This window comes from Patagioenas fasciata, chromosome 2 (genome assembly GCF_037038585.1).
Source record: "Patagioenas fasciata isolate bPatFas1 chromosome 2, bPatFas1.hap1, whole genome shotgun sequence".
Classification (NCBI taxonomy): Eukaryota; Metazoa; Chordata; class Aves; order Columbiformes; family Columbidae; genus Patagioenas; species Patagioenas fasciata.
Genome location: NC_092521.1, coordinates 24,196,010 through 24,215,807, shown reverse-complemented (window position 1 = coordinate 24,215,807; position 19,798 = coordinate 24,196,010). Strand labels below are relative to the sequence as shown.

The window sequence follows — 19,798 nt, the reverse complement described above, 5'->3', positions numbered from 1 at the left end:
TGCTGAATAGGTCCAAGGACTGAGACTCCTCCACCTGTCTGGGCAGCCTGTTCCAATACTTGATCAGCCACCTGATGAAAAAGCTTTTGCCCAGCTTGGAATTGTCTGTGTTTCAGATTTGTCAAAGGTTTAATGTGAGAGGTTGAGTGGCAACAGAGTGTGGCTTCCCCTTGTCTGTGCCCTCCCAGTAGAGAGCTGTAGGCAGCAGCAGGATCTCCCTTCTCCATGCTGAGCAGCCCCAGTTGTCTCAGTCTCCCCTGAGGAAGAGCTTATGTGCTTCAGCCCCCTAACCACCATGGTGGCCCTCTATTGGACTTGGTCCTGGCATGTCCATGCCCTTCTTGCACAGGAGAGCCCTAGATGGGGTGCGGTGTTCCACCCAATGTCTTACAAGGGGCAAAGAAAGGGGAAGAATAATTATGTATTTTAAATTTGGAAAACAGGATAATGAATGATGGTATTAACCTCTACTTATGAGGAAAGCTTGTAATAAAGCTCATCTGTTATGTGTTCAGGTGTTGTCAATTGTAATTCACTTTAAACCTTGCCATAACTGTTTTATATTACAGTAGAAAATTGACTGAGGAACTTGCATATGAATTTGCTAGCCTAGGTGTCTTTAGCATTATGACTTGCATAGTTTTAGAAGTAACCATAGTGCTCTGTAAAAACATTTCAGCTGAGTACCTGGTCTGACACATTTGCAAAAAAAAAGGAAAAAGGAGCCTGGTTCTGCAAATTTCTTTTTGTCCTGATCCAAGGTATATTTGTATAACACCACTTATAAGTAGGGCCTAGTGTTAAAATTTTAAGTTTTCTAGGCTTTATTTATGATGCAAGCCTGTGAGAAAAGATATTTTTGTAAATGAGTAGTTTTCTTTAAAAACTATGTCTCTAGATACATCATGAGTATTTTTAGTTTTCTGCTGCTGTTACTATTGTTTGGGATCACTCTTGTTCATGCTCAAATGAACAGGCATTTACCCAATCTCATACTATAAGCTACGGTTATTTGAAAATGTAACTCCCTTCCCACCCCCAGTATAATTTTGACTGTAAAATGTTTGTCATCTGGTGTGAAGTGGATTTATGGGAGCGTGGTAGTTTTAGTGCCTTTTGGCCGGGTGTTTCTGGTGACATCACTGTGATCTAGACAGAGTGTGTGACTCTAGTTGGTTCCAGTGTTAAATAGTTTCATAATTATGCTAGTTTTGGCAGTTTGCTTGGAACTTTTTCCCATCTCTTTAATGAACATGTTTTACTTCTGGGCTTATGAGACAGCCACATGTTTGAGAAATTAATAGTGTGCTCTTAAAGTTAACATTGAGCAGAAGTGTGCAGATACAGAAAGCTTTTGGATATACGTCTACATAGGAATGTAGTTCCTATAAGGTCATGAGCACTGTTATCTTCCGGCAATGAAAGAATACAGCTTTGGCTTTATGAAGTAGCTATTGTGAAAAATGGTGTGTGTTCGTGCTCAAAAAGAAACCCCTATCCAGCTCTTAAACCTTTTTGCTAATTGTGTAATATAAGGAAATGAATGTATGTTATCCCAGGTTAACATAACTTTTTCAAATATTTGGTCAGGTTGGATTCTTCTTAAACATAGGTATATTCTGTTACTTCATGTGGATTAAGTCTGAGATAAATTTTTGTGTGTTGCAGTCTGGCACCATCTTGGAACATGTCCACTTTTTTGATGACTTTTAGGTCCAGCTTGCTCTAAATGGTTGCAACCGTTTGCCATCACAACAGGATTGTAGCTGAGGGAAATATTAAAAGCTTATTGTATTGCATTTATTTATAGGTTAAGATTTGAGACTTACTTTCAAAAATAACACAATCTTAAGGGGTTTTTGCCCCTTTTGAACAGTGTAAACTCTCCAAAACCCGGTGTGCTGGTGTGTGTTCCTAACTGTTTCAAAGTGGTAAAAGCTTAAACCATTCTTATTTCCTCTTTAAGTGTTAGTAATACTCTATGTGATTAAAACACTGCATAGATTTTGCATGAAGTTATGAGAGGATTCATCAGACACGGTCATTTCAGTATGCAGATAGTAAAGTTAGACTTCAATGTAGCCAGGCTTGATACGGTTAACACTTCAAAAATAGAATGCCTTCCCCATCCCTCTGGGGCCCCCTTTCTTTTTCTCATAGCCAACATAAATATTAAAAGGCAAGGGTAATGTGATCCTATCAGATCAAATCATTAAATAGCTTCACCGCAGTGTTCTGTACAATCCACAAGTGAGCTCAGGAAAGAAGGAAATGTGCTAATTGAGCTGTTTGGTGACTCTGACATGTTGGGTTTTTTTTGCAAGTTCAAAACATAAATAGCAGTATGATGACTCATCTGAAAAAATATTTTCATGTTGCATATGAACTAGTTTCCAAGAAAGAGGTTATGATTAAAAGTTATTTCAAACATTTCAGTTTAAAAGCTTTTGATCTAATTTTTCTCAGTAAGCTAGAGACATGAAGAAGTGAGATTTTCTGATTACAGAATGCACATGTTGATGAAGAGGCTTCTGTCACCCCAGGTTTAAAGAAATTACACTGTAGTTAGAAGTTCTGAGAGAGTCTTCAGGAGACTCACATTCTTTGATGAAAAGCATCAGAAGGTTGTCAGGGATAAGAAATGAAACAAATGCCCTCTGGACAGAGTTGATGCTAAACACTCATTTCATTTTTTCATGCACTGGAATGGGAAAGTCCTGCATGACTGAAATGGCCAAATAACCATAAATTAAAAGGCAGCAAACAGTTTGTTTCAATAGTGTATTACTGACTGGAAGATCTCAAATCTTTTATGATAATTCATCCTTTTAGAAGCTGTCTTCTACCCTTCTACTGTGTGAAAGGATCTGTCTTCTGCAATTTTTCCAAATAAGTCCAGCCTTGTGTTTTTTTTCCCCTTTTTTTCCCTAGGCTAACATTATATTGCTCATCTTTTTTTTTTTTTTTTAATTTTTTTATTTCATAGTGAAATGATATTTCCACTTAATCAGACAATTTCACTCTGTGTTCTGTTTTTTGGAACATGGAGTGGAAGGAAAGGAACGCTCCAATTGTTTTTGAATTTGTAGACTTCTATTTAAAATGTATAATTACATGTAACTTTAAATTTTTCATGCAAAGAACCCCACAAAACATAAAGAAGTAATGTGAAGATTCTTTTTCATGATTTCTTTGAGATTATTAAAAGTGTCAGGCAGCATGCAGGTGAACACGTGGTCTGTCCTGTGCAAAACCGCAACACAGTTTAAGCCGTTTCCTTTTGGTGGTTAGAGGACTTAAAAAAGTTATGGTTTCATACTGCAGCACTTGACATTTGTTCCCCAGACCCTTCTTTCTGTGAACATGTTATGTGATCCTCGTAGTGCCATGACCCAGAGAGCATTTCTCTCATTTGCTGAAGACTACATCTATCAAAGAGATAACTGGCTTGGGTCAAAAGTTGTAAACATTTGCTTCTTCTCTAACCTGCTCTTCTAACATGCCTGCAAGAATATTTGCATTACTTCTCTTGGTTTTCTTGCACATGAGTCTTGCCGTTAAACTGTCATTCTGGAATGTAATGGGAATACTAGTAGGGTATTTAAGACACTAAATTCAGTTAAGATTTTCTTGTATCTGCACAATTAGTCTTCTAAGTCTTATATCGTATTCTCTACTTATGAACGTGTTTCCTGCTTCTGAATTCCTTGAGGTGAACAAGTTAAATAGAATGTGAAGATGAGCATGCTCCCTTCACATTCATCTCTTCTGGGGCCATGTTTTACTATTTTAGAAGTCTGCAAAAATATTTTGCTTTGTGTATCAGCTTCAATTAGCTGTATTAGGAAGGACATGACTCTGACTTCTTGGAATCATCTGAGAAGGTCTCATGAGTAGGTATGTAAGCTCATAAAATTCAGTAGTTTTTTATATTTACTTCATTAGTCTTCAGGGTGCTGTTTCTGAAGGAATGTTTCAGCAGAAATGCAGCTAGATAATGTGTTCAGTTGTAATTAATAATTAAATGCCTGAGGTGGTTTTTTTTTTTTAAATAAAAATGAAATTATTAATCACAGCAGCAGCAGAAGTTTAATTCACTGAATCTTTACCCCACATTTATTTTCTTTTTATTTGGTCAACTCAATTGCTTTCTTTTCCTCTAGCAGGAAGACCATGAAAGTTGCGGTTCCAGTTCAACAAACCGCAGTACCACAGAAAGCGTAAAATCGGCAGTAAAACCACGGCGGGTTCAGCAATCTACTTCTCCTGACCCTGATTTACCTCCAGGTAATCCATAATTTCAGAAGCTGGATTGTATTTGCATGATAAAAATAATTAAGTTTCATTCAGGTGGCCACAATGTCTAGGTTAGGCTATTATATATCTGGTTACCTACAAATCCCATAAAATGAGTGAAATACTTGAATATTAAAAAATTACAACAAAATGTAGTTAATGCTTCTATTTATTCCTTCAATTTTTAAAAATCCTTAAATTTTCAGACCTCACAGTACAAGACAGATTAGTGTGAGAAACACATGGTGGGGGTGGTGTGCTAGATTTTTGTCCTCTTCTGTTCTGGTTCTTCTATTTCGGATCACTCTGTTTTCTGCTGCTCATTAACTGCTCAGTGATTCACATTAAGTTATTTTCTTGTATGTTTTCAGATTCCTATAGTAGTTTTAAAGGTAAACTTTTCCCTTTAGGAAAGTAATGATTCTGTTTCTTATTTGAGTCCTGGTAGAGATGTTCACCACTTTTGCCCCCAACCCTTCCCCCACTTCCCAACTGGCTCAGTTGAACCTGGAGATTTTTATATGATATAAAAATGCCTAAGTATATATCTGATTACTATTGCCTATGAGTTTGCACAGAAATTTGGAGTATGAGGTTTTGTTTTGTGCACAAAAATGAAATTGGAGCGTACTGGAATGAATTGCAAGTTGCATTTTGAAGACATCTGATTTTTAGACGGGTTAGTGACATGGCAGTTTTGTGTTAGGCTCTGTTAAAGCTCTGAGGCCAGACTGTCTGCTGGCTTGGAATTGCAGGACCCTGGGCGTCCCTGTGTCCCACCATGGACAGCGCTTCAGCTCTGGTGCTTCTGGGCCTTTGGGTTTGACGTGGGAACATCAGGGACATCTGCAACTAGATCAGGTTGCTCAGAGCCCTGTCCAACCTGGCGCTGGATGTCACCAGGGATGGGCCATCTACCACCTCTCTGGGCAACCTGGGCCAGTGTTTCACCACCCTCATGGTAAAAGATATCTTCCTCATGTCTAGTCTGAATCTCCCCGCCTGTAGTTTAAAACCATTACCCCTCATCACAACAGGCCCTACTAAAAAGTCTGTCCCCATCTTTTTGATAGGCCCTTTTTAAGTACTGAAAGGTTGCAATAAGGTCTTCCTGGAGCCTTCTCTTCTCCAGGTTGTACAACCCCAACTCTCTCATCCTGTCCTCACAGCAGAGCTGTTCCAGTCCTCTGATCATTTTTGTGGCCTCCTCTGGACCCTCTCCAACAGGTCCGTGTCTTTCCTGTACTGAGGGTTCCAGAACTGGATGCAGAACTCCAGATGGGGTCTTACCAGAGCACAGGGACAGAATCACCTCCCTCAGCCTGCTGGCCACATTGCTTTTGAGGTAGCCTGTGATGCGATTTGCCTTCTGTTGATTCATCGGATGTTGACATCTGAAGTTAGAACATTCCAAGAGATGTGTTTCCAGAGATCCAGATGAAACATGCTCACTGAAAATTGATTTGTGTGTTGTCTTTTATGAATATATTGTGACTCTTAATGATTTCAGTACTCACACAAATTGCACATATTGTATTTGCAGTACTGTAGGAAATTATCAGATCTGGTGCTTTATGTTAGTATTTGCTGGATTCTGTAGATGTACTTTGTGCTGCTGTGAAAATGTAGGGCACCATCACCTCCCAGCTCCTTCATTGTCATTGTGTTCTTTCTTCAACTGCATAGAGTATGTTGGTGGTGAAGTCTAATGATTCAGGGAGCATTAGTGAGATGTTTATTGAAAGGACTGTAAGTTACTCTCCATGTGGCAAAGTTACCTAAATACAGTTGTGGGTGGTTGTTGTGTTTTTTTTTTTTTTGTTTGTTTGTTTTTGTGGTTTTTTTTGTTTGTTTGTTGTTGGTGGTTTTTTTAATGTAAATAACATAGAGATCCAGTGTGGTAAACAGCTTCCATGAGGAGCAGAGGCTCCTTCTTAAGAAGATTTTGTTTTCTGTGGTATAGTACGTGGCTTTGCTAAGCTTTAATCTGCATATCCTGGATTTCAGTAAGATGCTGAGTCATCTATGTAGATTTTAGTCTTTGGAGGTTTTAAGTATCATACTATGGTTGTAATTTGTTGAAAGACTTATTTGTTCTGTGTTCTCAGAGATGGAGCAAGGCAGAGCTAAAAATCTAGCTTTGGTTACAATAGAGCACTGCTAAACTTAAAATGTTTAGGTGTCACCAGTCTGATACGAATTCTGTTGAATCAGTAGACCAGTCTTGTTGACAGTGCTGCAATATTTTGGAGGGTTGGATCTAAAATGCATTCATAGCTCATACTGCACAGTGCAGCCTGCTGGGTTCTGGGGAATTTGGGAGGAGCATACGTGTGGATTTTGTGTTGTATCTCAGGAGAGAATTTGCCCTTACAGATTTGAGTGGTTTTAGTCACTTAATCATAGAATACCTGAATTTTAGTGGCAAAGATGGTCATAGTGTTATATTTCAAAATTACAGGAATAAGAAGCAACCTCTACTGGTTTTCTCACACTTGTATTAAACAAAACCTTTTTTAACTGTATTGTACCTGAACTTGCTGATGCTGTTTTTACTTTTTTTAATTGTAAGAGCTACAATTTATATTCATTTTATTTAGAGACTGATCCTCAGTCATGAGAATCTGATTCTAGTGTATTTGAGGGTAACCTTACTTAGGAAGCTGATACCTGCATGGTGCTTTTAACAACATATTGTACCGCTAGATTGGAAATGTCTTTGCAGAAGTGTGAAAGTTTTTATCAGATCTGTGACCCCTGATTCATTTCAAAGAAGTAATTCTGCTCCTTCTTTTTATGCATTCAGGCAAAAAAAAGTCACACAGATAAGTGTTATTGCTCTGTTCCTGAATACGGCTGGAAACTATCAGTAGAACTTGTTTTTTTTGCTGCTGTGATGCTGGATTTGTGATGTTTTTGTCGTTCACACCAGAAAAATGTAAATTAGATTGACTTTGAATGGCCCTTAAAAGCAAAATATTGAAAAAGCTTTGGACTTGTGGAGGGACAGCTTTACTTTCCTCAATGAAAGTAATAGCTTGCTTTAGAATTATAATTAAATTACTAGTTTTGATTTTATAGTTGCTAGTTATATAGTCTGCAAAATATTTCTATGTTGAACTTAAAAAACTAAATGCTTTGTGCCAGCTTCTATTTACCCACAGGTCAGTTTATACCACCTGTGTTACGAATATGGGTTGCTTATGCCCCTTTATTAAAATAATACGTATGCTTCTCCGAGTTCCTACTACATAGTATATTTTGCCATTCGAAGAAGTCAGTGATAAAATTCTCAAAACCAAGTTATTCCATGTACTTTACAGTAGTTTTTTTTTTAGATTGATATGCTAAAAAGGTAAATTCAGATTATGTTAGAAAACTGAGAGTACTAAGCTGTCAAAATTTTGATTTTTTGACTGCACTTCTGGATTTCCTATTTATGTAGACAATGGTCTAAAACAATTTACAGATTTTGTTTTAATACAATGACAATCCTAATAAGATGGCAGGAGATGTTTAAATGCCTTTTCTGTCCTGCTGAAACTGGTTTTGCTCAAAGGGTGACGTATGCTCAAGAATAGTATAAAATGGAGCTAGCTACGTTATAGTAAGAAATGTCACATGTTTTATAATAAAATTTTCATCTGTAAATACTTCTAAAAAGATAGAAATGTACCGGATCAGAATCAAAATATTCTGTTAATGGTAGCCAAAAGCATGTTTTGCATTCAAGGACATGGTCAGAGGATTTGAATGCTGAAAACCAAAACAAACATGTCAATTGTGTAAATTTGCAGTTGTGGAACTTGAGAAAATCACTTATGTAATGGTAAAACTTTCCATGTACTTTAAGGGAGAAAGTAATATTTGAGTGTGAAAACAATGAGTAGCTAGGAAAAGCAGAGTAGAATGGAAGGAGGAATATGAGTCTGCTCCTACTCATCTCACAATGTTTTGATGTTCATTTGAAGCTATTTGAATTAAAATTGTAGATATAACTGAGTCTTATTTAATGCAAGTTTCAGAAAACTACTCTTGAAGCCTGTGGATTTAAACCTGTATTGTTAACTATCTTTTCTTCAGTGTAGTTACCAAACTAGACCTTGAGAGCATGTACTAAATATCTGTTTAGATAGAATGTGAGTAATGTATTAAATTGTAAAACGTAGACATTTTAAGGCAGCTTTTTTTTTTTTTTTCCCCAGTACAAATGAGTTATCTTGGTAGTTACATTCAGTATAGATAAGACACAAATATGGGTAGTATTTAATTTCTTGACCATATTGGTAAAATTTTAGTGTTTACTGCATACTGGGAATTCACAGATGAGATCGTTTTTCCAATCACAGTATGTCTGAAAAAATTTAAATGCATTTCTTCCCAACAGGCTTCAGTGCAGGTGCTCACTATTTGGGTTGCTGACAGAAATTGATTTTGTTATACCTCACAGGGGTCTTGCTGAGCATGTTGTGGATACATTAGCTTTTAGAATGAAAAAAAGTACTAGACATATGAATGTTTAGTTAATTTTTTTAAAAACTAGGTGAGAGAGCAAATAGGTGTAGTATATGCATACTTGAGAAGTAATGTAGCAACCAGTGTTCACTTTTCCAAGCCTATTTCTAATTATCTTTCGAGTAGAAAAAGTCACTATCATTGATTCTTTCTCTTTTTTTCCTACATAATTTTCATAATCTTCCATAATTAGTTTGAAAGTTGATTCTTGCCATCAAAAATCAATCTCTTATGCTCTATTATATTCCTAGTATTTACTTTTTTTTGGTACATGGTTTCCTGCAGTTCCAGAATGCTGACTGAGTTACCTGCACTGAATGTTAAAGAATTTTATGTCCTGTGATTTTTGGATAAATAAAGGACAATGACACTTGGTTTGTTTTAATTTTGATTTTTAAAAAATCAGCAAGTTGGAAATAATGACTTTAGTAATACATCGATTTGACATAATGTCTTTCTTATAACTGCTAAGAATTTGTTCTATTTTACAGGTTATGTTCAGAGTTTGATTAGGCGTGTTGTAAACAATGTCAACATTGTGATAAACAATCTCATATTAAAATATGTGGAGGATGATATTGTTCTCTCAGTCAATATCACTTCTGCAGAATGCTATACAGTGGATGAGTTTTGGGATCGAGCATTCATGGACATCTCTGGTGAGTAGATACTGTGTCCTTTGAGGTTTCAGAGTGGAGGCACTCTAAGAGAAATTTGCAAGTCCGATAAAAAAGGCTCTTATTTCAAAACTAAGATCCTTTCTGCATGTTCTAACTTCTTAAGTTTTCCCCTTGTCCTTCATTTTGAAGAGCCAGTAATAATAATTGATTCTTAATGCATATTTGTATGATCACTGATAATTACACAACATGTTTTATAGTCCTCTCTGCTCATAGTTGCCATCCTTTTGTGATTGCATTTCATGTTGTGGTTGCGACTGGCAGTAAGTGTGTAGACAATTTGTTTTTCTGAATGAGAAGTAACGTTTTAGGCTGTTGCATTTGTGAGGACCTTAAAACTCTCCGTAGAGGGTGGCTAGACAGGGGGTAAAACATGCTGCACTGCAGTGAACGTGGCATACCAGCTGCAAGATGTGCTTCATTTTGCTTTGCATTTTCAGGACAAACAATCAAATTTTTTATATTTGTCTTGGTCTTTGAATTACCAACATTCACCTGTAAGTCTAGCTATTCTTACTGACATTTGGTAGATGTGGAATTTGGGCGCAGTAAGAATATTTTAAGATCACACAGAACATCTCTGGTAGAATGGGGAATTTAATGGTTTCCTGACCACCGGACCCATTTCTTTGTTCTGGCTCAATTTATTACAAACTAAACCAACAAAATTAAAAAATGTTTCATGTTGAGATCGCTATAACAGCTCTTGTTTGCTTTGGAGGATTGAAAAGAAAACTTTGGGGAAAAATATGCAAGATTCTTTCTGGGAGAATAATGAGAATAATATTTATTGGTCTTAGGCTTTCACATGAAGCAGTTCCCTTATTTTATAAACAGATCTTAAGGTACAGTGAAGGGGTGAAAATTTGAATTGTGTGTAACTAACTTGTCCTTGCTTTTTAAGTATTCAGCTGAAAGACTGTGACATATTAAATTATTCTCTTTAGTTGCATGAGCAACACAAGTATGTTGCTGATGATTTAAATAATCACCACACAACTATCTTGGATTTTCTTCTAAAAAAAGAGCATGTATGCATAAGTGATTTTTCTTATGCAATATATTTTTTAACCTATATACTTCTTTTAAAAGCCACTGATCTGGTACTGAGAAAGATGATCAACTTCTCTGACTGCACAGTATGTCTTGATAAGAGAAACGCCAGTGGTAAGATTGAGTTTTACCAGGAACCTCTGCTGTACAAATGTTCCTTCAGGACTCGTCTGCATTTTACTTACGATAACCTCAACTCCAAAATGCCGTCTATTATTAAAGTAGGTATCCAAAATAAGTTTTTGGCTACTCACTTGTGAAGTTTTTGACATTTTTCAAAATATGCTTTGAAATTTAAAATAAAATGAAAAGTGAATGCTATTGTTTTTAGCTAAAGGCTGTTTTTGATTGTATTTTGTTCATATGATGCAATTAGCCTGTGTACAGTGATAACTTGAAAGTAAGGAAGTAATGCTCTCTAATATTTTCTATTTTTTTCTGAAGTTTTAAGAGAGAGCATAATAATTGAAAGGAAAACAAATGTGCACAGATAATCTCTTAAAAAATATTTAATGCTTTAAGGTGCCTGCAATAAGATGGAAAGTGTGTTGGTTTTTTTTGTTTACTTCTTGTTCTTTCAAATGTAGCTCAAACTCTCATAAATAACAAGGAACTTCAGTGTATGAACACTATGTAGTGAACTATGTGAAACGGATTAGCAAGCCAAGCTTGGTCCCTAGTGAGTAGGGGTGCAGTATTACTCGTGGGCATTTGATACTTGGTGACATGTTTACATTTTGCAGAAGCAAAACGTGAGTTGCTGAAGAGACTAAACTGCATTTCACTTCTACCTTTTTTTTTTCTGCTCTGAGTAGTCATACGTGTAAGGTTTGTCTTCTCTCCCTCCCTCTCTCAACGAATCCAGTGGTGCCCATTTAATTAGTTGAGAATTGTTTTAAATTAAGACACAGACTTCATACTAAGCATTTCCCAAGTTTTAATAAATAATCTTCAGGTGTATTTACTGCAAAATAGTTTGTGGTGGTGGTTGTTGTTGTTGTTGTTGTTGTTGTTTTTGTTTTTGTTTGTTTTTTTCCAGAGTAACTGGTAACAACTTTTGGAAACAACTTTTACCTATTTTGAGTTTTATAAACAAGAAGTTATATACTTAATGATACTAGGGCTTTTAACCACAAACCCTATAACTTCGGAACCTATATGAACTCCAGTGATAAGAAGGAATCAAATTATGAATTCTCTGTAGTTTTCCAGTTATGTTCTTTATTTTCTGTGGTGATAGTATGATTACTGCATATAGACAGTAAATATTAGTGTTAAAGAACCTGATTTTCATATTGGCTGAATAGTTCTGCAAATTTTGGAAGAGTCATCTGAACCCAGCTGAAGCTCCAGATTCCAGGATTGCAGAGCAAAGTTTTGTGACCAAGTTACAAGTCTCTGATGGCACACTTGAATGGAAATGCTCACAGTGTCTTCCATGTATTTTAAAATGATACTGTTGTTGTAAAAATGGCGATCATTATATTATTACTTACAACTTTTAGTGGATACTGGACTAAAAAAACCAAACTAGAATGCACTGAGGTGGTAGTAGTATAATTAAATTTGTATTAAACTTTTCTGTTTATCTTTGATGGTCATTTATTGCCCCTGCCCTTTTTTAAGGCACATTTCAGTTTGTTCAAATATGTATTTTATATTTTTTTAATACATACTGTTTTTTTATGTTGCCCATAGATTTTTTCCTCTTTAATTTTTTCTTTTTCTTCAGTGTTTAAACATAAAATACTGTTTATGAAGATATTCAGAAATGTACTCAATTAATTTAAAACATTTAAGATAACAGATTAATACTTAAGTGAATTAATGATTGTTATGAGCCAAAGAATAATTGTCAAAAAGTAATGATTTTTTTAAGGTCTTGAATCTTGTGTTTCACTATTAGACCATTATGCAACAATTAGATCTACAAATCTGTTGACCCTCAAATTTTACATTTGACAGCTTTTTGATTTGTTGTGTGCGTGGAGATTGTGTGCTGTGGATCATCAAGAGGCAGTTTAAAAAGATTGTCTTTAAAATATTTAACTATTGAATGAAAATAACTGCTTTTTACAATTGAAGAAAAAGGAGCTGCTATCAGTAAATATAACTGCTAGATTAATGAAATTAATTCAAGGATGCTTAAAATGTTCTAAAATTCTCCACTGCAGATGAAATAATGCAGTTTCAGTGTATTTGAAGGGTAGATGACTTGAGTGTCAGCAGCTTGTGCACGGATGGTTCGTTTCCCATCTGAAGACCAAACCCAGCAGCGCTCAGTCTTACACGCCAGAGCTGCGAAGGTCTTTATAATGAAACCTTTCATACTGCGTGATGTTCACTTGGTGAAGCGCATCTGTTTTTCAGTCTCGAGTGAACATTTCCAAGGCTTCCACGTTTGTAATAGCATATGCTCTTTTGGTTTCTTTGTAGTGACTAAAATATTTTTATAACCTGCATTATTTTAACTACTATGACTATTGCAAAGTTGTGGCCAAACCAATCTTAATTAGTTCGGTTTAAGTTGACGCATCTCGAAGGAAGACAGTTCATAAGTACATGGATACATATTTGTATGCTTTTAAATTGGTAACACCGAGCTCCTATTTTCAGTTTTAGAATACAAATAGTATACCTGGGGGTAGGCAGCAAAATACATATAAAATGATTAGAGTTTTAAGCCTTCTGTTGCTTTTCTTGTTGAAATCATCATGGGATGAAACAACTGTGAGATAGAAGATATAATTTGTGCTGGGGATGTCAGTCCTGCCTCCCTCTATTTGCAGCAGCACTGACACTTGTCTGGCTTGTCAGCCGTCTCAGTCAACTCGCTCTGTTGACAGAAAGCTCACAGGACAAGAAAAAACAGTTTTCTGCTGCTTTTAGTGAGATGAGTCAACGTACTGAGGGGCAGATGAGTTCCACTGGTGGGGCAAGAACAGGATTATGAGGGGAGGCTAGTGCCATACAAGAAGTCCAAGAGTGTAGCATAATTTCAATTAAGCCAATAACTCTATAATTACGTTCATTGCCTACATTTCTACCTAGTGTTCCTGTTGTCCAGTATGACATCTGGCAAAAGGCATCTGGTAAAATCATCTTCCGACTCGAAGACAGTTATTCACTCCTAATCCTTCCTATTGTTCATCTACACAGAAAAGATTTATTGTTGTCAACTTTTAATCATCTGACCCTGAAAAATTGGTCTTGAATGATTAATTTTTAATTTCCACAGGGTATCTTAGGACTTCAGATGCTGTTTTCTTTCAGAGAATTTTAACTAGTAGCGGAATTTTGATACATAAAATCTTTCCTCTGGTTTATATAAATGGCTGATACTATGTTGTCACTCATTCTCTATGTCTAAGGCTGACTTTATTGATTTACTCATATAAATTTATTAGTGAAGTCTTATGAGTACATGGACATATTTTTATACAAATATTTATTTTTCTATTTTACCTTCACATGGATGTGCAGTACTGTTTACAAAGTCATTCTTTGTTTCTTAAGTTGGATTGCATTAAGACTAATGCTGATGAACAGTAACTTTTCATTTCTATTATTTTTCCCACAACATTTAGAAACTGGACCTGGAGCTAGAAATGTTTCTAATGTTACAGGCAGTAATTTCATTACAATAATGTTATTTTGTGCAGCTCTTATTTTAATGAAACATAGTTTTCTTATCAAGTTTGGTTTTGTCTTTATAGCGTGATCACATACTCATGAAAATATTCTGAAGTATTGAATAAAATAGCTAAAATATTTAAAGTAGGATACATTTTCATCCTAGTAATTATGGTCTTGGCGAAGCTTGCTTTCATTTAGAGAAAAGTGCTTAATTGCATGTCTGAGCTGGAATATCCAGAGAAGCTAGTTTGTTGCATTTCATTTGGAATGACTCTCCCTCTGTTACTTGTCCACTTGCAACAAGTTGGGAGTGAGAAAGAAACAAAGTGAAGGACCTTGTATATTAAACCCAGTATATCTGGGTTTTGTTTAGTTTGCAGAAGTTTTAATGAAACTCTGTAATGAGGGTAAAATTTTAATCAGATGCACTCATGTGACACATTTTAGAAATTTCTTCAGCAACAATTGTAAAGAAAAATGTATACATATTCAAAATACATGACATTTAACTTTTCAACACATTCAGTTTTCAACACTTTCCTCTTTTGTTGCAGCCCATAACGTATGTTTTTGAAAGTCATTGTTTTTAACTCTTTGCCTTATGTTACATTGCAGCTTTTGTTTTTAGAAATTAGAATGCACGTACAAAATGAATATGGAATTGAATGTTTTAGAAGTTGGCTTTAATGAGAGCTTTATTTGATTTTGTTCTCTTTCATGTTATAGATTCACACATTAGTTGAAAGTTTGAAACTTTCGATCTCTGATCAGCAACTTCCTATGTTTATACGTATAATGCAGCTTGGGATTGCTCTTTATTATGGAGAAATAGGCAACTTCAAAGATGGGGAAAGTGAAGATTTGGTTCGCCACAGTAAAGATATGTTGGGAAACATCACAGGTAAATGCAATTTTTACTTTTTGAAAAGAAATGTTAAAAACATTAGTTTCTTTGCTTTTTCCAAGTATCAATGGCCAAGGCTAGTTGTTGCAAAACATCTCTGTAGTTTGCAGTTTGTTAGAGGCAGTTCATTGTGCTGGGTGAGTATCCACTGCTCTGACATCTTTTTCATGGTGTGTTCTGATGATCCTAAGTAAACTGAGGTTAAACTTTGTCTAAAAAGACTGTTTTAGGAGCTGTGACACAGAGGAGTACTTTGGATTTATCTGTCACTACAAGGCACCTGTCCTTAGGCAGCTTTGACTTCTCTCTTATATTTAGTTCAAGTGTGGCTGCTGCCAGTGTCAAAGTGATGTATTTTCCATCTTCTCTGAAACTTGTTACTGAGTAGGTAGATCAGCATTTGTTTTAAATGGCGTATATTTTCAGTAGTTCTGTCCTTTTACATAGTCTAGTCTCTTCTGCTTTTTATTTTTGTGTAACATGTATTCTCCTATTCTACACGATGTTCCCTGGTCGCTTACTGTGACGCAATCTTTTGAGGAGTGTTGCGCTGGTGAGGGGTGAATTCTGTTTCCCTTGGTGTGATTCCTTCCCGCCTGCTGGGGTTACAACTGTGATGGATTTGCAGCTGTGAACCTTTTGTTCTGGTCTCAATTTTAAGTGCCTTTGCTACAGTATTATTTTTTTCCTAGTTGTATCATGTCATGTATTTGAGTTTTGAGGTTTTGTGTTAGTTGAATTGTTAGGAATTTGCAGCAATATAAGAAAGGCAAATAGATGCTTAGTTTATATGAAAATCTAAGGGAGATAACATTTCTAAGTAGATATTGGGACTTAAATACATTTGTTTGTTCGCTTCTGTGTAAAATATAAACACAGAACATTCAAGAGTTAGACAGTCACATCGACTTGCATCATGCTATCATTTTTTTAGTAATTTAATCAGGAACATAATGACCTTGAACGTCGAAACTTGAATCTGAAGTTTTTTGTAATGTATCAGGCCACTAAATAAAGAAGAGAGAATGGATTGTCATTGCAAGTTGTGAATTTTCTTTGTGTTATGCTTTTGTAGAGCAGATATTAGTTTACTTGTGAAAACAGGGAGCTTATTTAGATATTTCTGTTTTAATTTTAATGTCCCTAAGACTTAAGTTGTGGATATATATCTGAAGATGAATTTGAATCTGAGGGAGTAGGAAGTAGTATTTACCACACAGCCAAGAGCATGATAACTTCTAGAAAATTCTTGGAATTATATGTGGAGGTGATACAGCACTCTTAAGCTATACTTACGTTTAATAGCATTATGGCATTTTGGAACTTTGTGTAAGCTATTAAATTAATTCATTTTGTTCTATTTAAGAGAGATACATAAGGTTATAAATTTTTTTTGATTCTGTGCTGCTGTTTTCTCTGATTTTGGAGAAATAAACACATTATTGGAAAAATGACAGTGGTGGAAATTTTTGCCAAAATATAGCCTTCAGTGTTGGTTGGCACAGAACTGTTTCACTGTCATGCCAGATGTAGAATTCTCTGTCATGCTCCAGCTGTGTGGGAGAGAGCAAATAAATAATATGTCTGTAAATAGTTCTCTTGTATTTTCTCTAAAGCTTAAGTAGTTTCCCGCACTAGAAACTGTTTGCTTTACAAGAAGTGTGGAGTTTGTTACACAAGACATATGATTAGAAGTACTTAATTAATATTCTGAAAACTTGAATTTGATTTTCTCCTGAGACTTAAAAAGCATCCAGTTTTTAGAAAAGTCTTCAGTGTGCATTTTAAGAACTCCTTGCATCTAACGGGTGTTTTAATTGTATTTGCACAAGAAAGGGTGAAGAAATTTTCTATGAAGAGCTGCATCACCCTTGGTTTCAGACAGAGGGTTGTATTTGTGCTGAGTATCTTTCTTTCATTGCCATCAAAGTTCGCCTAAATTTGGCCAAATTTTCATGCTATGGACAACTATGCTGTAGCTAATGTTGCTTGAAATTTGTAGCTGGATTCCTGGAGTTACTAAGGTGAATAGCACTGTTTGAATGTTGGAAAGACATTGAAAGAGTAGAGAAATCACAGGAGTCAATATAAGAACAAGTGGATCTAGTAGGCAGTGAGTTTCAGATGACAATGTCGAAGGATTGGAGAGAAAGGTGAGCTGGGTGATGAGAAGACAGAGATGAACAGCTGTAACTATGGAAGAGGAAGGAAGTCAGACAAGAGAGGTGTGCACACTTTGGCTTCTTTTGGTTTGAGTGTGAGATGGGTACTGAAAGAGTAATATAGTTTAAGTCAAGATTTGAGTTAAAACAATTGGCATCTGCCTATAAGTACTCAGTCCGTGCTACATCTGGAATGCAATTTGAGATTCTTACGTTCAAATATGACTAAAATCTTTGGTAACACTGTTCTTGTCATCCTTATTTCTAATGTATGTCCTCAGCGATTGCAATCGCTGTCTGAAAATCTCATTTACGCTTTTTTTTTAACAACTTTGAATGTGACTTCCTAGTTTTTTTTATAAAATAGCCATCTAAAAAAGAAATACGTAACTATACACTGATGTACAGAAGAGTTGTCAGAAGGGTCACAAATTAGACTAAGGTTGCAATGACAAGAATTGAGATTTTTGTTCAACTACACTGTGCTCCAACATTGTCATTGTAATTAATGATATGATCGTATCAATATAACACAACTATCTGCTTCAGAACACAAACCAGATGACCATTGTTGGGTGGCCAAGCCAGAGTTGTGGAAACAGTTCTAGAAGCACATTTCTGTTTGCATTGCAGAGTGTTTTACCTCATACAGGCTAAAACTGTTACCCGCTGTTTTCCTTCATACTTTTCATGCTTGTTTCCTGCATAGAGTGGAATATATTTGTAGGCATAGATACGCACGTGCACATGAATGTACACACAAGTAAATAAAAAATTTAAATATATAAGGATTTTTTTCCTCTCGCACAACGTGATTAAGCAGGAGTGCCAAATTGACATTAACCAGGTTACCTGTACCGTCAGTTTGAGTTCACTTTTTTATTCTGACTTCATATTGTATCTGTCTGAGAGGACAAAAACCCACTTTCTTAGCACTTCATGCTGTATTTGTTATCCAGATTTCCAGCCACAAACTAGAACTTTTCTGAGGAAATTCCAAATGTGCTACTATTTTCAGAAAAAAATACTTAATCAAGTACAATAATAAATGATGCATTATCTGCTGAGCTCTTAGTAGCCACATTTTTTTTCCAAGAGTAAAGCTTCATGAAATCCTAGGCTAGTTCCACTGGAGTTGTGCCTAAATTCTTTACAGTTTAATAATGTACAGACCTTCTTGATAGATTATATTTTTATAACTCTTTGGAAGGATTGTGAAGATTCATTAAGCAGTTTAACCCTGTATTTATGAGTAAGCAGTTCTCACCCTTTCCGTTTAAAGTATTTCATGGGTTCAGTTATCACTAATTTTTAGTCTTTTGGGTGGAACTTATTTTTGTTATGTTGTTGTTGACTTAAAATCAATCACCTATCCCTGTCTAAGAATATCCCAGCAGCAGTTCTTAAATACCCAAATGTATTATCAGGACCTTGAGATCTGGCAGCAGGGTAGCCTGTGTCATGAGCATGTGTTTGTTACCTGAGTAAAACCTGCTCAAATTCTATTAAACTGAATGCATTCCAAACATGCAGGTAAAATTACTGATCAGAAATCAGAAATGTCTTTTGGCCCTGGGGCTGAGAGCTGCCTGCTCTGGGCTGTCCGGCTGTACTGGGAGCGCAAAGGAGCAAAGGGACTTATTTCAATGCAGAGAGATTCAAAAAGGAGAAAGTTTGGACGAGAGCCTATGGTTGTAGTTGTTGCTGGCTGGGACTGCATAATAAGCTTTTGGTTTGTGGTAAAAAAAGGTAACTAGAAATGAAAATGATTTAGGTGTGAAAGAGGACAAGAAGCCAGGATGCAAGGGAGAGCTGGAGTTTAGTTGGGTGGAGTTGCTGAGGTTGATCTAAGGCTGAAACACCAGAGCTGTTTAAGTAAAGAATGGTCTGAGAGGTTTGAAGAAGAGAAAAAACTCAAGTAGAGGAGGTCTGGCACTTGCTGGGCAAAGAAATACAGACAGGGGACTAGAGATAAGAAGTTGTATGGCTGAGTGAGGGGAGCAGGGCATGCAGACAGCTCAGATGGGGCTGCATGATGATGCTGGAGATGCTGAGAAGCAGCTTGGGACAGATGTGAGAAGCTGGACTCATGAGCAGTATGAGCTACTGAGCTGCTGAGAGTGGTTTTAATAGTTCCTGGTGTTGCCTCCTCTGATTGCCTTTAGATTCTGTATCATGCAAGTTTTCTTTTTTTTTCTTTCTGTCATGAGATGAAATGAAATCCATGACAGATGTGATTCCAGCATATGAAGCATGTTTCCCAGGTGTAAAATGGCAATAATAACAGTGCCTTTCTATCCCGAAGGACTATTGTGAAATTTTCTAATATTTGTAAAGCACGTTGACGCTGTCATGATATTTACTCTCAAAAAACTAAATGAAAATGAAAAGACCTTTGTGAATGTGAGCAGTTAGCACTTTTACAGCACTTGGCAGAATAAAAAGTTGCATAGATCTTATGAAACGAAATTTATTTAATGGGCTAAAGTGTTTCTTATTGAAAACTTGGTGGTAAGAACAGTAGCATGGGGATTCTTTTGAGATACTAATGG

General features: G+C 36.0%; 1 protein-coding gene across 10 annotated transcripts in view; it reads left to right on the top strand.

The window, feature by feature from the left end:
- The window catches only part of VPS13B (vacuolar protein sorting 13 homolog B), a 449,354-nt gene that overhangs the window by 36,678 nt on the left and 392,878 nt on the right, over positions 1-19,798 (top strand). For 7 of the 10 annotated variants that reach the window (XR_011737362.1, XM_071803911.1, XM_071803912.1 and 4 more), the window contains exons 4-7: positions 4,164-4,287; positions 9,303-9,470; positions 10,584-10,765; positions 14,907-15,081. Coding sequence is in view for 9 of the 10 variants with exons in the window: in XM_071803911.1 (XP_071660012.1) it covers positions 4,164-4,287; positions 9,303-9,470; positions 10,584-10,765; positions 14,907-15,081 (649 nt within the window). In the remaining variant the exon portion in view is untranslated. The remainder of the gene's footprint in view (positions 1-4,163; positions 4,288-9,302; positions 9,471-10,583; positions 10,766-14,906; positions 15,082-19,798) is intronic. The other 3 variants (XM_065830344.2, XM_065830342.2, XM_065830346.2) reach the window with 1 other exon arrangement.